The sequence below is a fragment of the Schistocerca piceifrons genome, chromosome X (assembly GCF_021461385.2).
Source record: "Schistocerca piceifrons isolate TAMUIC-IGC-003096 chromosome X, iqSchPice1.1, whole genome shotgun sequence".
NCBI lineage: Eukaryota > Metazoa > Arthropoda > Insecta > Orthoptera > Acrididae > Schistocerca > Schistocerca piceifrons.
This window is the reverse complement of record NC_060149.1, coordinates 580,268,939-580,295,160: the sequence shown is the minus strand read 5'-3', so window position 1 is coordinate 580,295,160 and position 26,222 is coordinate 580,268,939. Positions and strand designations below refer to the sequence as shown.

Genomic DNA, 26,222 nt, shown 5'->3' with positions numbered 1-26,222 from the left:
TGTTGCAGTTGATTAGGGAAGTCTATCTTCAGATTTTTGTGAGAAGTGAGTTGGACATCTCAATATCAGTGCTAATAATAAGAATGCGGAAGTGATGTAAAATCATTCTTTTGCTTCACAATCAGTGGTATTCTCATGTAATCTTGACTAAGTCTCTCTCTCTCTCTCTCTCTCTCTCTCTCTCTCTTTGTGTGTGTGTGTGTGTGTGTCACAATTTCTGCATTGTTACTGAAAGTTCTATATAAATTACATAATCTGACTCGTGCCCAGATGTCTGTCACTGACACACATCAGCCATGCTTAGATATTTTTCCTTCAGTCTTCATAGCTAACTTTGAAATTTACTTTCCATTACAGTCAGCTTGAACTGTGTCATTTGGAGCCATTGACTCCAGTGTTTGATCCCTGAAGCATTAAAAAAATCATGTAGGGTTTTAGAAAACTTTGTTCTCAAATAAAATCCTACACATAACCATCATTTACAAAATACAAGCTGAGTATCCAGCTTTGCCTGGGTATGTATTCGTTCCAGTCTTCTATTACTCCATCTCCTCCTCTGCCCTCCTCTCTGTCTGTCTCCTCCTCTGCCCTCCTCTCTGACTGTCTCCTCCTCCCCTTTCTCTGTTTGTCTCCTCCTCCCCCTCTCTCTTTCCATTTCCTCCTCCTCCTCCCTCTCTCTGCCTATCTCTTTCTCCCCTCAGTGTGTCTGTCTGTCTCCTCTTTTCTTTCTCTGCCCATTCCCCTCCCCCCTCTTTCTGTTCATCTCCTCCGTCCCCCTCTCTTTCTGTCAGTCTTCCTCCCCCCCCCCTTTCTCTCTCCATATTATCACTCACATACCAGTAGGAGGCTGGTGGTTCTTACCTCCACAGTATTTCTGTCCTTATTGTAAGTAATGTGTGTACCAAATGTGGTGGAAATGGTTACAGGGTTTAGGATGAGCTTTTTACCCATGACATTGCCCACAAATGCCTGTCAAGTATATTTCACACGTACTTGTAACACAATTCACCTGTATCTGTGTTGTATTTTGTCCTGCAGTTTCATTTTCATGCAACTATTTGAAAACTACCCATACATTTATTAGTAGTTGCTTATTGGCCAGATCTCAACTACAGTTTAGTGGCTTCTTTTCACTTAGTTGATTCGCATATTCTGTAGATCCTGTTTTTTCTTTCTTTTTTTAAAATTGGAAAAACTTTCAGTCAGTCTGATACGAGACCATTTATCACTTCTTGTAATCATTTTTCAGCTCACAGAAAAAAATTTTGTAAGAAGGGCATTACAGGCAAAATAAATGTCGTCAAAAGTACGTCCAAATTTCAAACTGGCTATCATGAATAATTATGTTCCATTATAGTGATCATTATAATTCTTGTTCTCCTCCCCCCACTCATGGTAGGTTTACAGGAGAAAATAATTTCCATTCACTTTGGGAGTGTTTTCTATTGTTCACAGAATTGTGTTACAAAGGAGACATGATCAATTAGTTTTTATGGCATAGATTGCACCTTCATTTTTTAAAAAAAAAAAAAAAAAAAAAAAATTGGGTTACTGAAGGCTGTGGAAACAGTATCTCTTCTGACTTCATTCTATCTATTACTTTAACATTTCTTTAATCATAAGATAAAGTGTTAATGGCAAATTAATGTCTCATACAGCTTTCAGATTCCGTACAAGGTGTGCATATGTTGGCTTACATAATGTTGTGTAGTGAATACTTTAAGTGCAACTTGTTTCCTTTTGTTTAGCTCTGGCAGGCATTTGTATTGGAGTAGTTGCTAACACTAATAACATGTTGGAGTCCAATGTAGTTTTTGAAGTTCTCATCCTGTTTTACATAATTTGAACTTCGCACGAAACAGAAAAACACTACCTTGTGTGTGTGTGTGTGTGTGTGTGTGTGTGTGTGTGTGTGTGTGTGTGTGTGTGTGTGTGTGACAAATTTATAGACCTTGACATAGATGCTGCCCATTCAACTTGAGAAGAAAGTTAATTTGCTATGAATCACATTTTCTGGGAAAGTAGCATTCATAGTTTGTAGTCAGTACTTCTTTCTTAGGAATATTTATTTTACTGAAACCAAATGGAAAAAAAAAAACTTTTTGCTTTTCTGTTAAGGAAGATATTCACAAGAGTGGATGCTGAATACATTAAATGAATAAAAATGTAAAAAAGAAGAAATTCGATATGAATAATTGTGGCTATTTGAGTGGGAAATGGGCAGGGTGAGAGAGTTTATAAATAGTATTTGCAAATAAAAATAGCTGTAGAACATTAAGTGTTGTTGCTCCTTTCGTAACAATTAATAATGTTCTACCCAACAGTGAGAGAGAATTCAATTAATGTTTGTTCGTTTTTTCTTTTCTTTTATAGGGTCTGCAAACTGAAGAAAGGTAATGAAATCTGGATCAATGTCGCTTGAACAACGATGTTCACTCCTGCTTACACGGGAAGAAAATGCTCAGGTACACAGGATGCTGGGAAACAGGTGTATGGTATGTAGCACTTTTATCATGCGTTGAGCACTAACCGCACTTGTAAAATGTGACATTTGGTAGACTTGAGCTGTCCATTGTGGGAGTATAATCTATAGTTTGTTACTGTAGCTTTGTGTAGCCATGTCTTTTGACTCATGTGCACTCGTGGTGGTTCCTCTTCATGGAATGTATGGAACACTGCTTGAGAAGGAATGAATTAATGAAAGAGTAAACGAATGGTTAGTCACATTGATGGAAAAACTAAAATACAGGAGGAAATAGATGTTACCATTACCTCTCTTTGTAATGTTGGGTGCTGTAGCCATTGTATAAACAAATAGTGAATTTGGTGATTGATGAAAACAGCCAGGTAGCACCTAAGTGTATGGCATTTCCAATACAACTACAGAAACACGGTGTGAAGTGTGTGTTTCGACGATTGTGTAAGGTTAGGGCTTTTTTAGGATCTGTGAAGGATGATTTAGTTTGTGTAAGGCAGGTGTCTACCGTACCCCTTTCAGTTGTGTGTGACATACATTGATCGGACAATCAGGACTTTGGAGGACAAATACCGGGTGATCAAAAAGTCAGTATAAATTTGAAAACTGAATAAATCACGGAATAATGTAGATAGAGAGGTACAAATTGACACACATGCTTGGAATGACATGGGGTTTTATTAGAACCAAAAAATACAAAAGTTCAAAAAATGTCCGACAGATGGCGCTTCATCTGATCAGAATAGCAATAATTAGCATAACAAAGTAAGACAAAACAAAGATGATGATCTTTACAGGAAATGCACAATATGTCCACCATCATTCCTCAACAATAGCTGTAGTCGAGGAATAATGTTGTGAACAGCAATGTAAAGCATGTCGGGAGTTACGGTGAGGTATTGGCATCGGTTGTTGTCATTCAGCATCCCTAGAGATGTTGGTTGTTCACAATACACTTGCGGCTTTAGGTAACCCCAAAGCCAATAATCGCACGGACTGAGGTCTGGGGACCTGGGAAGCCAAGCATGATGAAAGTGGCGGCTGAGCACACGATCATCACCAAACGACGCGTGTAAGAAATCTTTCACGCTTCTAGCAATTTGGGGTGGGGCGCCATCCTGCATAAACATTGTACGTTCCAGCAGGTGTTGATCAGCCAGGCTGGGGATGATGCGGTTCTGTAACATATCGGCGTACCTCTCACCCGTTACGGTAGCAGTTACAAAACCAGAATCACGCATTTCCTCGAAGAAAAAAGGCCCGATAACAGTAGATGTGGTAAATCCAACCCATACCGTGACTTTCTCGTCATGCAATGGAGTTGTTTCCACGACAGTTCTAGGATTTTCGGTAGCCAAAATTGTGCAGTTGTGGGCGTTGACAGACCCTCGGAGCGTGAAATGAGCTTTATGGAGTTTCCACGACAGTTCTAGGATTTTCGGTAGCCAAAATTGTGCAGTTGTGGACGTTGACAGACCCTCGGAGCATGAAATGAGCTTTGTCGGTCCACAACACGTTACTCTACCAATCGTCATCTTCCACCATCTTTTGAAATGCCCACACCGCAAATGCCCTCCGCTTTACTAAATCACCAGGTAACAGTTCATGATGCCGATGGATTTTGTATGGATAGCATCGGAGGGTACGCCTTAGTGCCAACCAAACAGTAGTGTATGGAATGCCGGTGCGCCTGCACAAACGCTGACTTCCCTGTGCATAGATGAACCTGCTACAGTCTCCATTTCTTCCTGAACTGTCTCGGCAGCATTACGCCTTGTGCTCTGTCGGCCACTACAGGGTCTATCGTGGCTTCAAACTTCGAAATCATTCTCGCCACAGCTGCGTTTGTCAACGGACCTTTGCCCATTCAAATACCCTCCTATGGCGATAGTATTGTAACGCTGAACTCACACATTCCCCATTCTGATAATACAGCTTCACTAAAAGCACCTTTTCAGGTAATGTCAACATGCTGCGACTGCTGGCGCATATGATTCTCTCTCTCATTACAGCTCCTTTTATACAAAATTGTCATGCGCAGTCACTGACATTTTGCTGTCCAGCGCCATCTGTCGGACATTTTGTGAACTTTTTTTTTCTAATAAAACCCCATGTCATTCCAAGCATGTGTGTCAATTTTTACCTCTCTTTTTACCTCTCTATCTACATTATTCCGTGGTTTATTCAGTTTTTAAATTTATACTGGCTTTTTGATCACCCGGTATATAGAATGTAAGCATCTCACATACTGACAGTAGCAGAGCAAATATACTGTGCAGAATATTGGCTTGGTACTGGTAGAGATGGAAGTTTTGCTTAAATTATGCTTGAAATCCTGCAGTCGCCTAGTCGCCTTGGTCCCACAGCAGAGCTCACCCGTGGGTCAATTAATATTCATGTCAGTAATGTCTGATGTTGATTGTCATTAGTTTTGTGGTGGCACTAGTTTGGGTGGGTGGTTTTATTTTAGCGTAGCTTTGTCTACCCAGGGTTTAAATTTCCTTGCATGGTTCTCACTCACTGCATTTGTGCCTTTAAAATGAAAGGATGTTCACCTGTCGAAATGTTGGCAGTTGCTGAGGACATCATCTGGCTGTTGTTTGAACATTTTATATGCTGGGAGAAACTCAACTTTCACAACTATAATGGAAATAAGATAAATTACCTGTGGAAAGTAATCAGTAATATTTAGTAGAGTGATATTTCAAGAAAAGAAATTGACAAGAAGTAAGTAAGTAATTAATTGTTATAAAGTGGTGGTTTCACATTGGAAAATAATTTTAAAATTTTCACAATATTGACCTTTAGGCTATTATCATAGTGAGCAAAGAATACGAGGAGAAATTGGTGAAAAGTAAAGAGTCAGTTTTGATGAGGTGGTTTCACTTTAGGACCAATGGGGTACAGTTTTCAACCATCCATAATTTCATTTGCTATATTTGAAAGCAATTTCATATTTTCCGTAGACACAATCCCATGAACTCAGAGTGCTGAAAAGAAACTGTAGTCCAAAATATCAAGCAAAAATGGACCTAAAATTTTATAAATTAATATCAAAAGTGCATACTGCCTTGATGGTTACATTTCAAAACTACTCATAAAAGCAGTAGTTCAGTCTCAAATTTACGTTACATTAATGTAAGGTATACTTACTTTTACTGTCAATGGCCTACTCAGCACGATCACAAAAAGAAAGGGGGGGGGGGGTACTATCTCCTACAATCATGTAGCCCAATCTCCGTGCTGACTGTTGCTTTGAATGCTATAAATGTCTGCTACAATTCACTGCATTCTCAGAAATACCTCAATGTACAACTAGAGGTATTTGAGTTGCAATAACATCAGTGGTTTCATGTGAAAGGCACTGGGACTTCAAATAAAAATAAATGGTTTGAGCAGAAACCACTCATACTCAAAGGATTAATGAAGCACTTGGACTACTCTCTCAGTTGTGGGAGTGAAAAAATGGAAAAAAGTGATGTTGTGTAATATGAAATTTTGTGTGTGTGTACTGCTGTGTGCAACATCTCTTAAATTATTGTCTCTTGGTGTTTGTAGGTACAGGGTGTTTCAAAAATGACCGGTATATTTGAAACAGCAATAAAAACTAAACGAGCAGCGATAGAAATACACCGTTTGTTGCAATATGCTTGGGACAACAGTACATTTTCAGGCGGACAAACTTTTGAAATTACAGTAGTTACAATTTTCAACAACAGATGGCGCTGCAAGTGATGTGAAAGATATAGAAGACAACGCAGTCTGTGGGTGCACCATTCTGTACGTCGTCTTTCTGCTGTAAGCGTGTGCTGTTCACAACGTGCAAGTGTGCTGTAGACAACATGGTTTATTTCTTAGAACAGAGGATTTTTCTGGTGTTGGAATTCCACCGCCTAGAACACAGTGTTGTTGCGACAAGACGAAGTTTTCAACGGAGGTTTAATGTAACCAAAGGACCGAAAAGCGATACAATAAAGGATCTGTTTGAAAAATTTCAACGGACTGGGAACGTGACGGATGAACGTGCTGGAAAGGTAGGACGACCGCGTATGGCAACCACAGAGGGCAACACGCAGCTAGTGCAGCAGGTGATCCAACAGCAGCCTCGGGTTTCCGTTCGCCGTGTTGCAGCTGCGGTCCAAATGACGCCAACGTCCACGTATCGTCTCATGCGCCAGAGTTTACACCTCTATCCATACGAAATTCAAACGCGGCAATCCCTCAGCGCCGCTACCATTGCTGCACGAGAGACATTCGCTAACGATATAGTGCACAGGATTGATGACGGCGATATGCATGTGGGCAGCATTTGGTTTACTGACGAAGCTTATTTTTACCTGGACGGCTTCGTCAATAAACAGAACTGGCGCATATGGGGAACCGAAAAGCCCCATGTTGCAGTCCCATCGTCCCTGCATCCTCAAAAAGTACTGGTCTGGGCCGCCATTTCTTCCAAAGGAATCATTGGCCCATTTTTCAGATCCGAAACGATTACTGCATCACGCTATCTGGACATTCTTCGTGAATTTGTGGCGGTACAAACTGCCTTAGATGACACTGCAAACACCTCGTGGTTTATGCAAGATGGTGCCCGGCCACATCGCACGGCCGACGTCTTTAATTTCCTGAATGAATATTTCGATGATCGTGTGATTGCTTTGGGCTATCCGAAACATACAGGAGGCGGCGTGGATTGGCCTCCCTATTCGCCAGACATGAACCCCTGTGACTTCTTTCTGTGGGGACACTTGAAAGACCAGGTGTACCGCCAGAATCCAGAAACAATTGAACAGCTGAAGCAGTACATCTCATCTGCATGTGAAGCCATTCCGCCAGACACGTTGTCAAAGGTTTCGGGTAATTTCATTCAGAGACTACGCCATATTATTGCTACGCATGGTGGATATGTGGAAAATATCGTACTATATAGTTTCCCAGACCGCAGCGCCATCTGTTGTTGAAAATTGTAACTACTGTAATTTCGAAAGTTTGTCTGCCTGAAAATGTACTGTTGTCCCAAGCATATTGCAACAAACGGTGTATTTCCATCGCTGCTCGTTTCGTTTTTATTGCCGTTTCAAATATATCGGTCATTTTTGAAACACCCTGTATATGAAGTGGGTGCAGAAGTTAAATTCTTTCAACAGGCCATTATGAGTACAATGTAATGAAAGTGGGAAGTTTCTATCAACAGACCATTATGAATACAATGTAATGAAATTGGGGTGTTGTCACTGAATAACTGTCAGAAGACAGAAAATGAATGTGTAGAGCAGTATGAGACTGCACTGTAGGTGAAGTGGTGTAAAAATGATAGCTATTATAAGGGTCTGATCCTAACAGTTCAAAGTAAACTGGAAAGGTGTCAAGTCAGGAGAAGGGAAAGAACTTGTGTATCATATTTTGGAAAATGGTGCTTCAACATTTGGGCACAATTGTATGTGTATAAATGCAGTGTTCAGAAATGGATATAACTTGAGCAACTCTGACTGGACCACTAAAATAAAAGAGGCAATAACTTTAAATGTAGCAGAGCTAACATATCCTCGATAATGAGTTAAACATTGAATTAGGAGAAGCAAAAATACTTAGGGAAATGATTAAAAAGGCAGAGAGAAACTAATTGCAAATCCATGTGGACAGCATTGATCAAATATAGCTTGAAAGTCCACTTTCATTAATCTCACACACTCGTGCAGCAAGCAGATAGAGCAGTGAAACTGGCATACACATCTCTACAGTAAAGCTCAGATAATGTTAGAGTACAAGGTATGAGCACCACTGATTTGTCGCACTTTGTCCCCACTGTGACCTTAATATGGTGGTACCAATACAGTTGATGAATGTAAGATATGGGACATGTGGTAAACTGCTTTGTTACACATACGACTCACCATTTTATTATTTACTTTTTGACGATCGTTGCTAAAAATTTGTTGTCCAGTGGGCTGATGGTGTGTGTGTGTGTGTGTGTGTGTGTGTGTGTGTGTGTGTGTGGGGGGGGGGGGGGGTGGAGTGCAAGTGCATGTGTTAGTCCAGTTTGAGGGTTGGCACAATTTGTGGTGGATTTGCACTCTTAGATTATAAATGGTAAATGAATGTCAGACTAGTCTTGGAACTATGAGAAGAATTTGTGACATTAGTGTAGTCTCCATTGAAAGTATGAATGTAAGTGATTGATGGAGGCACATCTAAAGTACCTTTGTGTTCAAAGTGGAAGTTGAGCTCGCGCTCTCTCTCTCTCTCTCTCTCTCTCTCTCTCTCTCTCTCTCTCTCTCACACACACACACACACACACACACACACAGGGATGACCCAAAAGTACGAAATGTGTTCTCCTTCTTTGTCATAACAGTAAGATATTTGGTTATGAAAAACCAAAAACTTTTGAGTCACGGCGTGACATGCATAACATAATCAAAACATTACAGTTTGCTAGCATTTACAAGGAGACTCGCTGGAACTAGTGCAAGACAATATGAAGGGTACTCACCCACCAGGGGCAGCTGGCTTCATGCTGCAGTCAACTGGTGCACTGTCTCCACTTGGCGGTCTCAGGTGGAAGTGCCTGAAGCAGTTGAACGGTGCACTACTTGAATGTGCCATGCTGTGCGGCTGTAGTGGTGGTGTAGTAATGTGTGGGTTACTATACTACTGATGCATTTTATGGATTATGGCCATTTTTTAAGTTACAAATTTTGTATGTAATCTTTAGTGTTTGAACCATCGATTCATCGTGATACTGATGTCAGGAAATTTGACAAAAATAATACTCATTTTTCTAGGACCCAAATCAAAGATGTCCCAATTTGCCCTCCCCCCGCCCAAACTACCACAATTTGAAATATATGCTGTGCATGTCAGAATTCTGAAATACCCACAGTTTGCAGCAAATTATGGCAATTGGCTGCCTGTAGATAGAAGTCTGTGTGCATTAAACATACTCTTGAAACTCGATTACCTGTCCCAAGAAATTGGTTTTAGCATGATATTGTAAAATAATTACTGTGTAATATTAAATCATCATTTATTATTAAACATTACTGAATTATTAAACTTCTTGTCAGTGATATAATACTACTTCCTTATGGTTTGAAGTTTTAATTAGTTCACAGATAACAGTTCATATTTGGTGTGAACTGCCTTCAGTGAACATGGTGAGACATTTACATCAGGATTTTCACTTTCAGGCATTGGCATCTGCCGTCATCCAGTTGTTTGTGTCAGATCCACCAGATCACTCATCTTGGAGAAAATATGATGCTGGTGTCTTGTGCCTTGTGAAAGACAATTCACGGAAGTCTTACTTCTTTAGATTATATTGCTTAACAAGAAAGCAGATGGTGTGGGAGCATGAAGTTTATAAGGGGTTTGACTACAAGACACTGAGACCATTTTTGCATTCTTTTGAAGGCGAGGTAAGCTAATTTCCAATGCTTTGATGACTACACAAATAATTTCATTCCTGCATGACATTAATTACAGTATAATTAATTTTTAATGTCACTATGATAACTCAAGTCATTCATCAGTTTAAATGTGTGAGTCTCTTGTTTACAATTGTTGTGACATTGTTTCATTTACTTGTGCAATTTTTTATCATCAGTAAGGTATGCGAGAGATAAATGCTACTTTGCTTTGTGGCTCTCATCTCTTCAATGCAAAGATTTGTTGTTTTTACAAGTAATGTACTAAATTGTGTTGAGAGTTGTATACAAGAGGTGACGTGTTAATGCAGGTGAGCAAGATAAAAACAGTGATTACATGTGAGATTTGCCAGTGATTAAATTCCTAAATACACAAAACCCATGTTTAGCAGACATTCACTGTCAAATGACTGAAATATTTCTGGCTCGAGGCAGTGAGTGAACCAGTGGTTTGTAGATGGATGTGAATCTTCTGAGGAGTGTGTGCACAACTTTTGGAGACAACTGAAAAATGTGTGGGAAGGGCTTAGTCAGCAGTTGAAGAGTACAGACATTTCATACTGATAATTCTGTTCTGCCCAGAACCATTTCTCCTTTGTGGTGAACATGAAAGGATGTTGCCTAGATAGGTGCTAAGCAAGGCAAAATGGACATTACACAGCCAACTGTTAGTGTGTGAATGTAGATACATAGTCCACGGTTATGTGGATAATATCCCCAAAACAATCCACCACACCGTCAATGCATGCATGCTAAAGTTTTTGGGTCAGCCATGATGACCACTCATCATTCAATAAAATGAAGATTACCACTCTGCAGTAAGGAACAGATGTGCAACTCTGTGGAAATTCAAATGCCATTTGATTACAACCTCTCAGATGGTGGAAACAAAAGGCTGTTGTATAATTATGGAGAGCAAAAAGAGATTCTGGCAACAGTCAATGAACTCCATCAACAGTTCTGCTAAACCGAACAACCAACCAATATAAGCCATTTGGGGGATTTCAGAAAGAGATGAGTGGCACCCTATTAATGTTGTAATGAAGAGTACGAGTCTTGTCATCAACATGACAGGCACTGAATGGCCTGTGGCAGAGCACTCAGATCACCCAATTTGTATTGCAAGTAGCATACACATTTCAGTACTTCATATTTTAACAATGTGTAGCTATTCTGACAGCAGGGTACCAGTAAATTTTCGTGGGGAGCTGCCATCTATTTTAGCAGACAGAGAAGAATGTGGTACTCACCTTAAAATTTCGTGATTTGTCTAGACTCCAGCCCAAACCCTTAGGTTTGTGGTTTTATTGCGTTATAGAGTGGCTTGCTCTCATTTTTTTATCCAATGAGCAGACAACTGTAATTCTTTGCTCTATTTTTCATCTAACATTGTTATTTTGCCATTGGTTTCATGTTCGATTTCATGGAAAAGTGTTAGGTTGGTGCATAAGTTCGTAGCATTTTTCTATTGCGTGTTGGTAGTCTGGTTGCTATGGGTTTATTTATCGACTGTCATTTTTTATTTGTTGTTCACTATTGCTGTTTGAGTTTACATATTGTCATTTTGAGGTAGTGAGTGGAGTTGTATACACTAGAAAATGGAATGCCAAGTGGAGAAATCGGAACATTATGACCAGTGACCTACTATCGATATAAACCCGTCCAGGCGATAGTGGCATCACCTGGCAAGGAATGACCGCTAGTTACACAAACGCACGATGCATTTATATCAGTGAGCATACTGTCCGTGTGTAGGATGGGGAAAGCATGCAATCTATTTTAGTTTGACCAAGGGCAGATTGTAATTGTCCAGAGGCTTGGCATGAGCATCTGAGAAACTGCATGTGACTTGTTGGGTGTTCGAGGAGTGCTTTGGCGAGTGTCTTTAACATGTGGTAAAACCAAGGTGTGTCTTATTGACTTCAATTGTGGTGGTCAGTGACTTGCCGAATAATCTTTTACAGAAGCTCCATTTGTTGCTATTTTTGTTATAACTTTTTTGCAACACTCCAAAAATTTTCATTATCAAAATTTGCTAATTCATGTGGATAATTTACTGACCTGTTTGTGACCTTTAGTTGTAAGTTGTCGTGTTTTTTGCCATTCCTGTTCACATGTTTGCCTTGATCTTTGTGTTATCTTTATTTTTCAAACCAGCTTTTGCTCTGATTGAGCAAAATAGTAAGAGAATCCAAGGTCTTTCACAAAAATGTCACAGTGCTCCTTGTTTGTATATTAGAGTTGGCCATAAAATCAGGTTAACTGGAGAGTTAGAGTTTCTGACTAATACATTCCCTCTAGTTGTCTATGATACTATCATAGTAGGCATCTTGTAACTTGGAGGACAGCCAGAGAAAATAGAGAAGGTGGTCATTTTACTGATGTAGAACTGGCCAGTGAATGCAGAGTTACCCCTTAGTGAACTGTGAATAAGTAATTTTGGTAATATCAAAAAAGGCCATGACGAAAAAGAATGTGCAGACTTTCACACTGTATGTCGTGATGTACTTTACATGCCACATAGGGAAGTATTTTCTGTGAAAATACTATTGCATTTATAATTGGGAAGTAAATTGTGTGTGAACAGTGTGGCTTGGTGGCTGAGTATATAAGTGTCAGACTAAGTCTGTAGTTCAGTCCCCATTTAGTTTTAAGATTTTTTCCGTTATTTAACAGTTTTAACCTGTGGCAGGGGTACGATATTTTGGAATGCAAAAAGGACACTTTCAAATTTTAGGATGAAAAAAGAGCACTCTTTTCATATTTTAAATTTAGTGCATAAGAAACAGAAAAATAAAAATATTACACATACCCTAACTTACTTTAGAGCCCATTTCCATACACATGTTTTGTTGGAACGAATCTTTTCCAGAAGTTCATTTTGTTCACACAGATATTTAAAAAGTCTTTGCAATTAAATTTCAGCATTGCAATCAGTTTTACAGATTCAGTTGTCGATCTATTTCTTTCCTTTGTACACTTCGCCTGTATCAAGGAGAACAACATCTCAACACAAGTGTTATGGGCTGGCACTGCAGAGAAGAAAGAAAGAAGTTTTAATTAATTCACTAAACTGTTCCTCACTACTACATGACTCAATGTACTTTCATCATTTCTTCTGGCTTGGTTCAGATTTTCCATCATATGGGCTCTGAATTTTTTTAACGTAAGAAATTGATTGTAAGCAAATAACAAATGGTGTAATTCAGTTACTACATAAAAAGTACCGGGTGATCAAAAAGTCAGTATAAATTTGAAAACTGAATAAATCACGAAATAATGTAGATAGAGAGGTACAAATTGACACACGTGCTTGGAATGACATGGGGTTTTATTAGAACCAAAAAAATACAAACGTTCTAAAACTGTCGGACAGATGGCACTTCATCTGATCAGAATAGCAATAATTAGCATAACAAACTAAGACAAACCAAAGATGATGATCTTTACAGGAAATGCTCAATATGTCCACCATCATTCCTCAACAATAGCTGTAGTCGAGGAATAATGTTCTGAACAGCACTGTAAAGCATGTCCAGAGTTATGGTGAGGCATTGGCATCGGATGTTGTCTTTCAGCATCCCTAGAGATGTGTGGTCGATCGCGATACACTTCAGACTTCAGGTAGCCCCAAAGCCAATAATCGCATGGACTGAGGTCTGGGGACCTGGGAGGCCAAGCATGACGAAAGTGGCGGCTGAGCACACGATCATCACCAAACGCGTGCAAGATATCTTTCACGCGTCTAGCAATACTTTGTTCTTTTTTTTTGGTTCTAATAAAACCCCATGTCATTCCAAGCATGTGTGTCAATTTTTACCTCTCTATCTACATTATTCCGTGGTTTATTAAGTTTTCAAATTTATACTGACTTTTTGATCACCCCGTATATAAATTGTGTATGATACGAGATGGAAACAAAAATCAAATCATTTTAATTCCCAAAACTAAGAAATGCAGACAGTAGTAGAAATCGTAAAAATATATGTGGATGCTACATTAAATGTCGAAAATGAGAACGTGTCCACACAAATGCGGACGTGTGGTAACCCTAACTTACGGCACTGATTTTGGTATGAAACAGATTTACCTTTTGTGGCAAAGAAATCAGATTTGCAGTAGTTATTCTTAAAAGTGTAGAGCCGAAATCTGGTATTTGAACAAAATGATCAGTGTGTTCAAAATTGTTTACAGATTCTTCACAGTTCTCCGTGTCTATATTTTAGAATTAGTCTGGAGACCCAGTTAATTGGCGAGTAAAATTTCCAATTTTGGATTATTTTTTGCCAGTTTTTGTATTAGCTTCTGACAGCTTATTGTTTGTTTTTACAGTGCTATGTTGAAAATGAAGATAAACCTACTAATTAGATTACATTTATCTACTTCAACATCACGCTTAATTACATTATTTAAAAAAAGAAACATGTATGTCAGACATAAAAATTTGAATTGATTAAATAAAAAATAGCTCTACAGCCTTCAGAAGAATATATTGTCATAACTTTAATGTTCTCTTCTGAGACATTCTGCTACCATTTCACCTCTTCACCATAGTGTGAAAACGGCTGTGTGGAGTCTACATTCGAACACACAAGAAAATCTGCCTTGAGCAGAACATCACATATTTAACAATATCCACATTTCCTGCTGATATGGAAAGTTGGTTCTCCACCAAATTAGGAAGGGATTTGTATCCCTTCAAAATATCTACACAGCTGAGATGTGGCCATTCCAGGTGTACACAGACTGTTTGCCATGTCAGTATTAACAGAGTTCATCATTAGCCTGTGAAGGTTGAAAGGAGAATATAGGGATGTGACAGCTGACTTGCAATGATTTTGTGGTCATAAGACTTGTTAGATTAGTTTGAAGGTGCAACACATTGAGTTTCAGTATTTCCTTTACCTCTGCCTGAAGTATTTGTCCCTTCGTATTTCTCAAAAGCTTGCCGGTTTCATCTCTAAAACAGTTTTTTCGCTACAATAATGAAGCAGTCTTTGTACTCTTGTTACTTGTTACCCAGCAATATCACGTTTCCTGGTATTTTTGCACAACAAATCTTACCAAAAAAAGGATGCTTTTTGGAGAGATCTTTAATGTGGTGCATCAGTTACAACTGTGTATAAATACAAAAGCCATAAAATGTGTCCCTATACCTTCACAAACATGTAAATCAACATGGTGTGTGCTTGGTTTGATTCTATAAGACAATCCCAGTTCAGGACTGGTGACATTACACAAACCTATTTCTGGCGGTACAGCAAAACAGTTACTTTCTTTCTTTTACTTTATGTGATCAGGCCCAACGCACCGCGCGCTGCTTTGAGAGTTTGACTGCATTTCAGCCTGTCTTCAGCTCCTTTCTGCCATCCTTCCAGTAGTCCCACTCTCTTCAAGGTCTTTAGATATGCAGTCACTCCATTGAGTTCTAGGTCTTCCTATGGGCCTTCTGCCGGTTGGCTTGATGTTGAGTGGAGTTCTAGGTCTTCCTATGGGCCTTCTGCCGGTTGGCTTGATGTTGAGTACAGTTTTCGGTCATCAGTTGTCCTGCATTCGAGCAACATGCCCTGCCCACTGGAGTAGTCGTGTCTTCATTATAGCCACGGTGCTTGGCTCGTCGTAAATATCATACAACTCTGTATTGTGATGACTCCTCCATTTTTCATTCTCATTGTTGTAAACTGGGCCAAAAATATTCTGAAGGACTTTCTTTTAAAATATCATCAGTCTGTTCAGATCTTGCTTGGTTGTACTCCAGGTGGCACATCCGTATAGTACTACTGGCTATAGGAGCATTTTGTAGATGTTTATTTTGAAATGTCTTGACAAACTTCTGGTTTTGAGGTGAGCATTAAGGCTGTAGTAACAGCGATTACCTGCCTGTAGTCATGCCTGTATTTCCATTTTACTGGATGTTTCATCTCTGAATACTGTGCCCAGATATTTGAATTCCCTGACTTGACGATAAGAACTTTCAGTTGTCTGTAAGGGTGGAAGTGGTTCCTGAGTTTCATTATGTCTACAGTATAGAACCATGTATTCCATCTTGTCGCAATTGATTTGAAGTCCAATTTTCCTTGCTTTTGTTTCCAGAATGTCGGCCATTTCCCCTAATTCTTCTTGTGATCCAGATAGTAGCACTGTATTGTTGACATATCCCTGGCCTGGACTCCTCTGAGAGTTCATTAGATTACATCTCTCGCATTACCTTCCCTAACGCGAGATTGAAAAACAGCAAAACATTGCAAATCTGTGAAGGCAAGCTTGGAGAGATTTGAGCTCACACAGAGACTTATCAGTGAGTGTGCTACCTAAGAACCATTCACAGCTGGAACAGGAAAAGGGGGAAGTGGCCATGGTACACAAAGTACCCTCCACCCCACACAGTAAAGTGACTTCCAGAGTTTAGAAGTAGTTGTAGATGTGTAATATTTTCTCATTTTATTGTGACCAGATAGTTATGTCTGATTTGTTGGACATCTAACCTCAGGTCTTACGTAAACATTGGTATGATGACATTCCAGTGGGCCAAGATGAGGTGAATATCTCAGTTTGGAGGAAACCCTTGCTGCCAGAGATAGTTGCCATAGTTAGTTATAAAGGGCTACAAAATGTGGACAACTGGGATTGCTCTAGATAATCATGATAGCAGCAACTAGTTGATTCACAGTGCAGCACACCACTCACTAACTATGTTGACCACCACCACCAACAACAACAGCAACAACAATAATAATAATAATAATAATAATAATAATAATAATAATAATCTGTTTACAAGGCATACATGTACCTCTGCTTACCTTATTACATCACAGGACAAAAAGATGAGCATGGGCACTGTGTGTGTGAACATGGTGAAAAGTTGCTAGGATTGATGAGTCACAGGACACATTAGTGTGACTCCATACATCTCAGTTTCCAACAAGGCAATATTGTCATGTCAAAAACACAATCAAGTCCAAATCTGAAGGGGGCGTTGTCAGTTAGGTACAAGAAGTAGAACTGAAAGCACATTTATTACTGACACCATTGTGTGGTCAGAACAGGACTGAACTAGTGGATGGAGAGTGCAGCAGTTTATACAAATATCAAGTACTCCAGAATGTTGGTATTTATACAAACATTGAATATTCTAAGAGTATATGACCATTAAAAACATAAGGTATTTCAAGAACCTTCCAGAACTGATCTGTACGAAATAACAAGTAATTGCTGGTGGTTGAGTTTGAACTGGTGACCCACAGCATGCCAGCCAGCCATGCTAAGCGCTGTACCATGTTGCAAGAATCACAGCTTGTGGCATTATCCAGGTAGACATTTTTGATTGGGTGATATTAACACATAATGAGATGGAGCCCCTGATAAATCTTCTATCATCCCTCACTCTGGTATGATAGAGGAACCAACTTTTCAAGCATGTGTGTCTGTTTGTTCACTTACTGCACTCTGCAAGTGACCTCTACTTTCAGCATAACAGTCCACAACTCCATCACTTCCTTGATTGTTTCAGACTGTTTTGATTAAGTGTTCAGTGATCTGAGGGAAGGTGGTTGTGTGATCTGTTCAGTTTTCTGAACTCCATCTGGGAAGCCATCAAGCAAGATTGTGAGTGCTTTGAGCCCAACTTCAACAATCTATCTGAATTGTCGATGTTGTTTAGTGGTTATGCATTAGAATGACTTCCCAATTCTTTGAGTGTCTCAGAGTGCCCAGTCATGGCATGTGCCATCATCAGGGTGAAAGTAAGGTGCAACAAGTTGTTTGATAAATGTCTCTAGTTCAGATGTTCATGAGTGTATAACGGTGGTGTCTTTTAGGTAACTGATGTGAAAGTCTTTAATTTTCTTTTGCAGGACCATCAGCAGAAAGAAAAATGTTAAGGAATCTAACGATGTTGTCAAGAAATTTGTTTTTTGAGACTCGTCAAGTAATGTTGGTTATTTTAATTTCAGGATTGTATGGTTGGGTTCAACTTTGCTAATGAGGAAGAGGCTTCTTTGGTAAAGACTGTATTATTTGAAAAACTTGAAGCAAGGAAGCAACATAAAGGTGAATTTTTACTATCTTTTTGTGTATTATAGCTAGTAAATTTGGTAATTGTGTTTGTATGCTCAATTTTTTTGTCAGTTGATTCAATCATATTGCTATTTTCCTTGCAATGGTTGCCAGAGAAACTACTTTTGCAAAGCCAAAAGGAAATCAAATTTACATTGAAGGAGCACAGATACAAGTTACGGAATATTACAAGGAAACTAAAATGAATTTATAACTCCATTCATGAAAAATGCTAAATACTTCTGTGAAGTTTTGAGTGAACTGCTGGATGTTAGAAACTTTCTGCTGTAATATTTTGTCACATTCTTCTGGCCATCTTCAGTTGTACGCTAGTGAAGGTATACCAAGCCCATCTGTTTAAGACCCAGGTGGCACATGCATGGTGCATTTGTAAGTGGGTATGCACATGTTACTTGAGTGCATGTGCCTCTGTTGCAAGTATGTACGTTGCTACGTGGTGAAGTTTCTTTATTAATATCAGATCAGTCACCCTTTCTCTTTTAGCTTTGAGCAGGACGTCAGCTACATACAGCATGCACTGTCCAGCCGGATGCCACCCTGATTAATAAGATCCAAAAACAGTTGTATTTCCACTGATTACTAAATGATGGTGTCCCAAAAGTTTGATGTGTGGCTATTTCTCTCATGAGATTCAGAGGGTGCTACAGACAAAACAACAATGAGGATGATGCCTTCAAGATGACAGCTTACATGCAGCCTCAGTCCTTGTGGTACCATCAAAGATGACTTGATACTGCTGCATAAGGTAGACATTTACAGGATTCTGTGATTGTGGAAGATCTTATATAGGGCAAATGACACTTACAATTTAGGAGTGCACCGTGGAACAGGAACGCAGATGCATACTTATTTCTTTCGAGCCATCAGGTGTGCTGTTACTGAACATCTCTTAATTGTATTGGGGCTGGGCCAAGGCAAACTGGACCAACACCGAACAGGTAGTAAATTTTTTAGTGACTTGGAATGTAAGTGCCACAGAGAGTTTGTGCTTGATGATCTATTATCAATTTTTAAAGGGGAAATCTATGATGACAAAACTGTATCTGTGTTGGTATGATGTGTTAATTTGTCTCGTACACGTCTTTCACCATGACTGGTGGACTTCGTTAGCTTCATTAAGGAGGCTGTTCGCTTTCTCACACAAGTTGCAACAGAGTAAATTAGTGAGGAGTCTTGCAGAGTGTTGACGAGAGGCACTCCACAAAGAGTAACGTTTCATCTGTGTAGAGGGTAGCCCTCTGTAATGTAGGAGCAGACATGGATAGCATAGTACTTAAAGTGGATAAAGGTAATGCTACAGTGATCATGCCATGGGAGAACCAGTTGTAAGATCAATGTTTTAGCTAGATTACATTAGATTCAGTTTTTGTTACATAGACCCAAAAATGAGATGATTCTCTTGGGTGTGGAATGTGTCAGAAAGTATAACATAAAAAACATAAGCATGTTCACCATAAGCTTCTCAAAGTAATTGGTATGATTCAGCAGCAGTTTTTTCAAATGAAAACAAAAAATTAATGCTGTCCTTGAATGCTCTTTGTTCAGTATAAATTTCGACATATTGAACACAACAGCACATCACTGTGCACACACTTTTCCAATTTATCATTTGTGCACATGTGACACTTGTTGATGACACAACAAAATGGTGCGGTGTCAAATCTTTATAACACAAACTGCAGTGGTTCAACATATGTTGTCTGAAATGTGCATTTCAAACTTGTAAACCTGGTAATATTCTGCACTTAAAAGTATTTGATATAATGCATTTGGAAATGTATTTTATTTCAGAAAGAAACTTAATTTATGTTCACCTGTCATTGTTTTTCTGTAGCAAGGCGTTCTCATACCTCTCCGCAGTCTCGACAGGTTAATGTGCACCAGACAGGGCCACTATTGCCTGGAGATAATCTTCATATGGCCAATGGAGTCATCCCATCTCGTCAGATCCACATTCCCACTGGTAATAAGTAACATCATTGTTACAAAATTAATAAAAAAAGCATGTTGTAAAAGTGTCATAATTCATGTATAACCCTATATATTTATTATGGTTTCCTACTTGTGTTAATGTGAGTCCAAAGAATTTAAACATTTGTCCATACTATGTGGAGCAGGAAAGAACATTTTTTAAGGCAGAATAAAGTAAAACACTTTTGAGGGTCATAATGAGGGGAGGACAACTATTGGGGATTGAATAAGTCACATGGTGCTTCTGGCAGCCTTGTGCAGAGTGCTTTGATCTTTATTTCTTAGTGATAAAAGCTGTTTGGCATGATGTTAAAATTAGTGGGTGCTAAATAGATTTACTACTTAGGCAATATTTATTTCTAGTAATGTAAGAGTGGGAAATTAGGAGCAGCTTTTAACATGTCATAAAATCTGTGTTCTAGCTGTCCTTATCACACCTAACCATATACTTACTGGTCAGTGCTACAGTCCTTGTAGAACCTTGGTTTCCTTTGTCATCTCCCTCCATTCTTCTCTGTCCATTGCTTTTCTTCTCTAATTTCTGCCTCCCATTGCTTTGAGATCCTCCTCCATATCTTCAGGCCACCTTTTCCTGGGTCTTCCTCTTCTCCTTCTCCTTGGGAGCTTTCCTATATATGCTTTCATAATACTCAGAGTATCTGGCATTCCCAGTGCATGACCAGCCCATCTTATTCTTCCTTGCTTGATTTCCACTACAATATTCACCTGTCCAAAAAGTGTCTGTAGTTCTGCATTTGGACTTATTTTCCAGACTTCTTCCTCTTTCTCAAAATCTTCCTTCCCATCTCAGTAACCAGCCTTCTTCATTTGTACTCATCTCCCAGCCTTTCAATCCATACATCACTATAGGTTATAATATAGGAAAATATATTTTGATTTTTGCATTCCTACTAACATTTTTGGACTTGAATATATTCTGCAAGGAATAATGACATTGGTTTCCACTTGCTACTCTTTCTCGAATTTCTACTGCTGTTGTGTTATCTTCTGTTATTGTCGAATCTAAACTTTTAAACTCTTCTATTGTTTGATAATCACTCCCATTTATTTTTATTGCAGTCTCTCCTCTATCCCTACCAGGATCTCCCATCATCATATACTTTGTTTTTGCCTATATTCACTGCCCGTCCTAACTTTCGCACTGCTCCTTCTAAAGCAATATAATTACTTTTCAAAGCTCTGATATTCCTTGCAATTAATGCTACATCATCAGCATATATATCAGCTGCATCTGCCGATTAAACATTGTTCTCCCTTGGTTTGTTGGCATCTGCCGAATTACCTTCTCTAGTGCTAAGTTAAAGAAAAGTGCAGAGACCACAACTGTCTGCTGCAGGCGCCTCCCTACAGGAACCTCTCTTGACAGTTCTTGTTCTATTCTGACCTTGCAAACTGTTGCTTTTCATTATCATTTTGAATGATATCTCAAATTTTAGCAGGATTTTAAAATCTTTCACGTCTTGGAAAATTGTATTCATGTCTAAGCTGTGCTTGTTTAAAATCGGTGTACACCTGGTGAAGTTCCAGAATTAATTTTTCACTCTGCAGTAAATGTGCGCTGATATGAAACTTCCTGGCAGATTGAACTGTGTGCTGGACGGAGAGTCATACTTGGGGCATTTGCCTTTCGTGGACAAGTGCTCTACCGATTGAGCTACCCAAGCATGACTCAAGACTCTGGCAGGTAGGAGATGAGGTACTGGCAGAAGTAAAGCTGTGAAAGTGGGTTGTGAGTCATGCTTGGGTATACCAGTAGAGCACTTGCCCATGAAAGGCAAAAGTCCTGTGTTTGATTTTTGGTCTGGCACACAGTTTTAATTTGCCAGAAAGTTTCAAATGATGAAGTTGTGTGTCATATTCATAAAATTTCTCTAACATTTCTCTCAGTAAAAATATGTGGTTAATTGTGGATTTATTTCTTCCTAATCTAACCTGTTAATCCCGTAGTATCCTTTCCAGCCAGCATTCTGTGAGGCTAAAATCTTACTAAACATCTTATACATTGTATCTAAGAGAGTAAGCCTGTGGTAATTGCTACATTCTGCCTTATAACCTTTCTTATGTATTCAGCAGATTATCTCATATACCAATACTTTGACATTTCTTTCTTTATCACTTTTTCATATCTCAATTCATTAACACCCTACTCCATTGTATTTCCCCCAAATTTTGGTAATTCAGCATCTGTGCCATCTTCTCCTGCTGCTTTATTATTCTTTAAGTTTTTGATTGCATTCTTCACTTCCTGTAAGTCTGGTGGTTTGAGTTCCTGTTTCCCCGCTTAAAATTCTAATTCCAGTTCTGGTTCCTCCTTTTCCTCATTCAAGCTTTCCTCCCATTTACTTCCCCCATTTTCCATCAAGTAGCTCAGTAAAATACTGTTGCCATCTTCCCAAAAGTTTACTTTTGTCTCCAGTTATCCTTACAGAAAACTACTCTATGTTGAAATCCTTTTGTCATTTCTGTAGGTTTTTCATAGAACTTCCGTGTCTCATTATTGTCCCTCATTTCATCCAACTGTTATATGTTCCTCCATTTATTCTGCCTTTTCTTCATCCTACATAACTTATCTGCTCTTTGCCTCTTCTCTCTATTGTTTTCCACTGCTAGTCTTATTTTCTTTGGCGGCATTCTTTGCCTTGCTTCATTTCTCCCTTTGAGTATTGATGAGCACTCCTTGTTGAAGCATTTCCCTGTTCTTTTGTATTCTGCCCTCCCCTGTGTTCCTTCCGTGACTATGCTGATGGCCATTTTCAGTACCTTCCATTTAGTTTTCACATCCCATTCCTTTCCTGTGTTCTTTCTTGTCTTGAGAATCTCATCCAGTGTCTTTCTGTGTTCTTCCTGCTTTTATTTAATTTGGAGAGTTTTGTTATTGTGTTTCTCTTTTCCCCTACTTTTTTGTTTCTTGCCATATCTATCTTCTGTTTATATCTGACACAATCTAAGTAATGATCTGTGTCTCCATTTGTCGCCTTTACTGCTACTGATTTTGATAGTGTCTGATGTGTGGCACACATTTTTAATCACATTGTCTATTTGATTTCTTGTAACTCTGTCTGGCAATGCCAAAGTACACTTTTTAATGTCTTTCCTTGGACACCATGTGCTTTTTATCATCATCATCATCATCATCATCATCATCATCATCATCCCCTTCATGTTAGTGAAGTCTAACAGCTTTAGCCCATTATCATTACAGACGTCATGCAGGCTTTCTTTTGCTATTATGCTTCTATACACCTAATTACATTTGCCTTCATTGAGATACATATAAGAAGACCCATACCATGATGGCCTGTATCCCCTCCTTCATACGTCAGTATATATTTCCCCCATGCAATCATTCCCTGTCCTTTCTATTGCATTTTGTGCTGTGTAGAAATTTTCAGTCTAGGCTTATCCATTTCTCCTCTATTTCTTGCAATTTCTCAGGTCCCTCAATTTTGCGAAGATACTTCACTCTGCTCACTACAATAATGTACCTGTTTTGAGCCGAGGTCTGACTCTTTAAGATAGCATGATTCGTTTTGTGTGGAAATCTTGACAGTCAGTAAGGCTGATTGCTTACCTTTCCTCTTCACATATCTTCATTTTATGTTTATTCTTAAATTTTAAATGTAATTAACAAGAATGAAATAATTTTATGTGCTAGGGTTTCATTTTTTTTTCTTTGGAAAAGAACGATAAGCAGAAACCCGTACAGTTTTAGAAGTAGTTTTATAACTGATCAACATAACTATTGTGCACTATAGCACCTTGAAATGTTGTTTCTTGCAGTATAGTTCTCACTCATCTTAGGAGTCCCCTTGTAAAACCTAGTCAAGTTTGAAAATTGGTTTGCCTACTTACTGTTCATTTGTCTGTGCATAGATGAACTGGACTTACATTCCTTGTACTGTGTGTTTGTCTTGCTAAACTTAGTAACTGTCGAGGAATTCTAATTTGCTTGTATAACAGAAGCTTTGTGCCTGGGGTATCGTATATTTTTTCTATTTATTCAAATAAACTTAGTTTCGAAACTAATATTTAATTTCTTGTAGAAACTGTCACTTTCTCAGCTCCATTGCTCTGGAAGCACGTATTTTTTCATGTGTGTAGTAATTCTGATGTGGTACCAAATTTTGCAGGCTCTGGCAAAAGGAAGGAAAAGGATCCAAAAAGACGTATAACAAAGGCTGATATAAGTGGTCCAAAGGATTTCCGTCATGTGACTCATGTGGGATGGGATCCAAATAAAGGATTTGACTTGGATAATGTTGATGATCCTCAGCTGAAACAATTTTTTGTTAAGGTTTGTTGACACCAAGCTTTTCAGTACGTACTCCTTTGCAAAAGAGCACTTAATTTGATCTCTGACTTTTTCATAGAAATTTTGCTGGACTTTTTACATCTCATCCAAATCAATTCTAAAACATCTAATAATTACTGTGGTGAAAAGGTGAACAAACAGATCAGAAAAAGCACAATAGGTGTGTAAAACAAAATTACAGAAGTAACTGAGGATGCTAGGAAGAGAGTTCAGAGAAATCATTAAAGGACTCGCCATCTGTGGTTGTGGAGAATAATTTATGATTTTTATGTGTAGTGGTGGTAGTTTGGGTTGTTTGTGGTAGGTCATAACTGTGTTTCATTTTACTTTCGGTGAAGTTCTTGTGAAGTTAGATTCACTACATCTTTCCAATAATAAATGACTTTCCATCACTTGCTTGTGATTCAAACAGGAGGAACATTTGGAAAAGTCAAACATGTTGTAACAGGTCAAGCTTAAGGGTAATTAGTCCAAATGAATCTTCTGATACTACTTTCACTTGTTATGAACTTGATCCATTCTCTGTTGTAATATATGTGATCATGATTTTATACAAGTTTGTGAGACATTGATTCTTTTCGAGTTACACTTGTTTCGTATTTATGTATAAATTATGAAAAACATTGTTTTGAGTTACACTGTATATACATATAATCACAAAAAGTTGGTCATTCTATAAATTTCACTTATCAGGAACCATAAATGTAATTTATTGGAGAATTTGTGCCTGTAAAGGATATAATTTGCATTCATTTCAACCACACAATTAATAATGAATGTGCCTTGTACCTACCAAATCTCCAAATTTTATATAAGCTTTACCAAACTGTAATTTATTATTCGTTAAATAAATGGTCGTCATTCTATTCCGAAAATGTAGTTAACTTGACTTGATACAAAAATACAATATTTTTAAATGTACATAAACTTTTTCACATGAAGTATTTTGGAACTTCCAATATTTAATTCTGAACTTTTTAAAATATCTTTTAAGACTATTTTGATTCTCAGATTTTTCTATTCGTAAAAATAGGCAACTTATATTTTCACTGTAGTTAAAAGTGGATGTTATTACCAATATTAATTTCATGAAGAAATAGCTGGATACAAACGTAAGTTAGCAGTATCACCTAATACATTCCGAACCATTTAGTGCAGTTATAATTTTGTATTGTACTGAGACACATCGTAGTTGCCACGCCTCTGCGAGTAATTTGCAGGTCTTTTGTTCACAAAAAATGCGCGGGAATTAAGCTTCTTTGTTATAAGTGCACATGACGGTCTCGTAAGAGTTTTATGGTGTTAAATTTTTATTCTGTTGGATGCAAAAATGTGAATTCTTTCTTAATGTAATAATTTATTGTGAAAATTCTTTAATTGCTCAAGCAAATGTGCAATAGTGCACTCAAAGATTGGAGACAGACAAGTCAAATATTGGCTATACAACAAAACAGTGTTCTTTCTCACAATCAAGACTTGAGTGACCTATTATACCTCCTAGTCAACAAAAGCCACAGTTCAATGAAGATCAGCAACATATGGGTACATTGAATCGTTCCTCTTTCGTAGGATTATTAAATGTACCATGCCAGCATTAAAAGGCTTCAACATCAACTTTTTTATTTTGCTGACAGCTCTGCTTTGTGTGCTGTTTTTCATACAAATATGTAATTTTTTAACAGTGTTTGGACTATAGTTTTTGCAGAGCATTAAATAGTAATTGTATTATTCACTCATTGCTTGTCCTGGTATGCAGTTAACACAAAGTTGATGAACTGTTAGTGTTCACTGATACTATGTAAATCATTTGTGATAGGTAACGTAGTTTTTGATAAAGAAAAAGCACCATGAATCATTGGGAGGGTAAGAAATGGATGCTATGTAAGGCAACTGATGATGAAACTGATAATTACAAGGTGTACAACTTTGCTTCCGC

The 26,222-nt window shown here is 38.4% G+C and overlaps 1 protein-coding gene across 1 annotated transcript in view; it reads left to right on the top strand.

Annotated features, from left to right (window-relative positions):
* The window catches only part of LOC124721870 (neural Wiskott-Aldrich syndrome protein-like), a 111,861-nt gene that overhangs the window by 8,346 nt on the left and 77,293 nt on the right, over positions 1-26,222 (top strand). The window contains exons 2-6 of the mRNA XM_047247008.1: positions 2,374-2,495; positions 9,667-9,894; positions 17,859-17,955; positions 19,817-19,945; positions 24,105-24,268. Of these exons, the coding sequence (XP_047102964.1) occupies positions 2,397-2,495; positions 9,667-9,894; positions 17,859-17,955; positions 19,817-19,945; positions 24,105-24,268 (717 nt within the window). The 5' untranslated portion in view covers positions 2,374-2,396. The remainder of the gene's footprint in view (positions 1-2,373; positions 2,496-9,666; positions 9,895-17,858; positions 17,956-19,816; positions 19,946-24,104; positions 24,269-26,222) is intronic.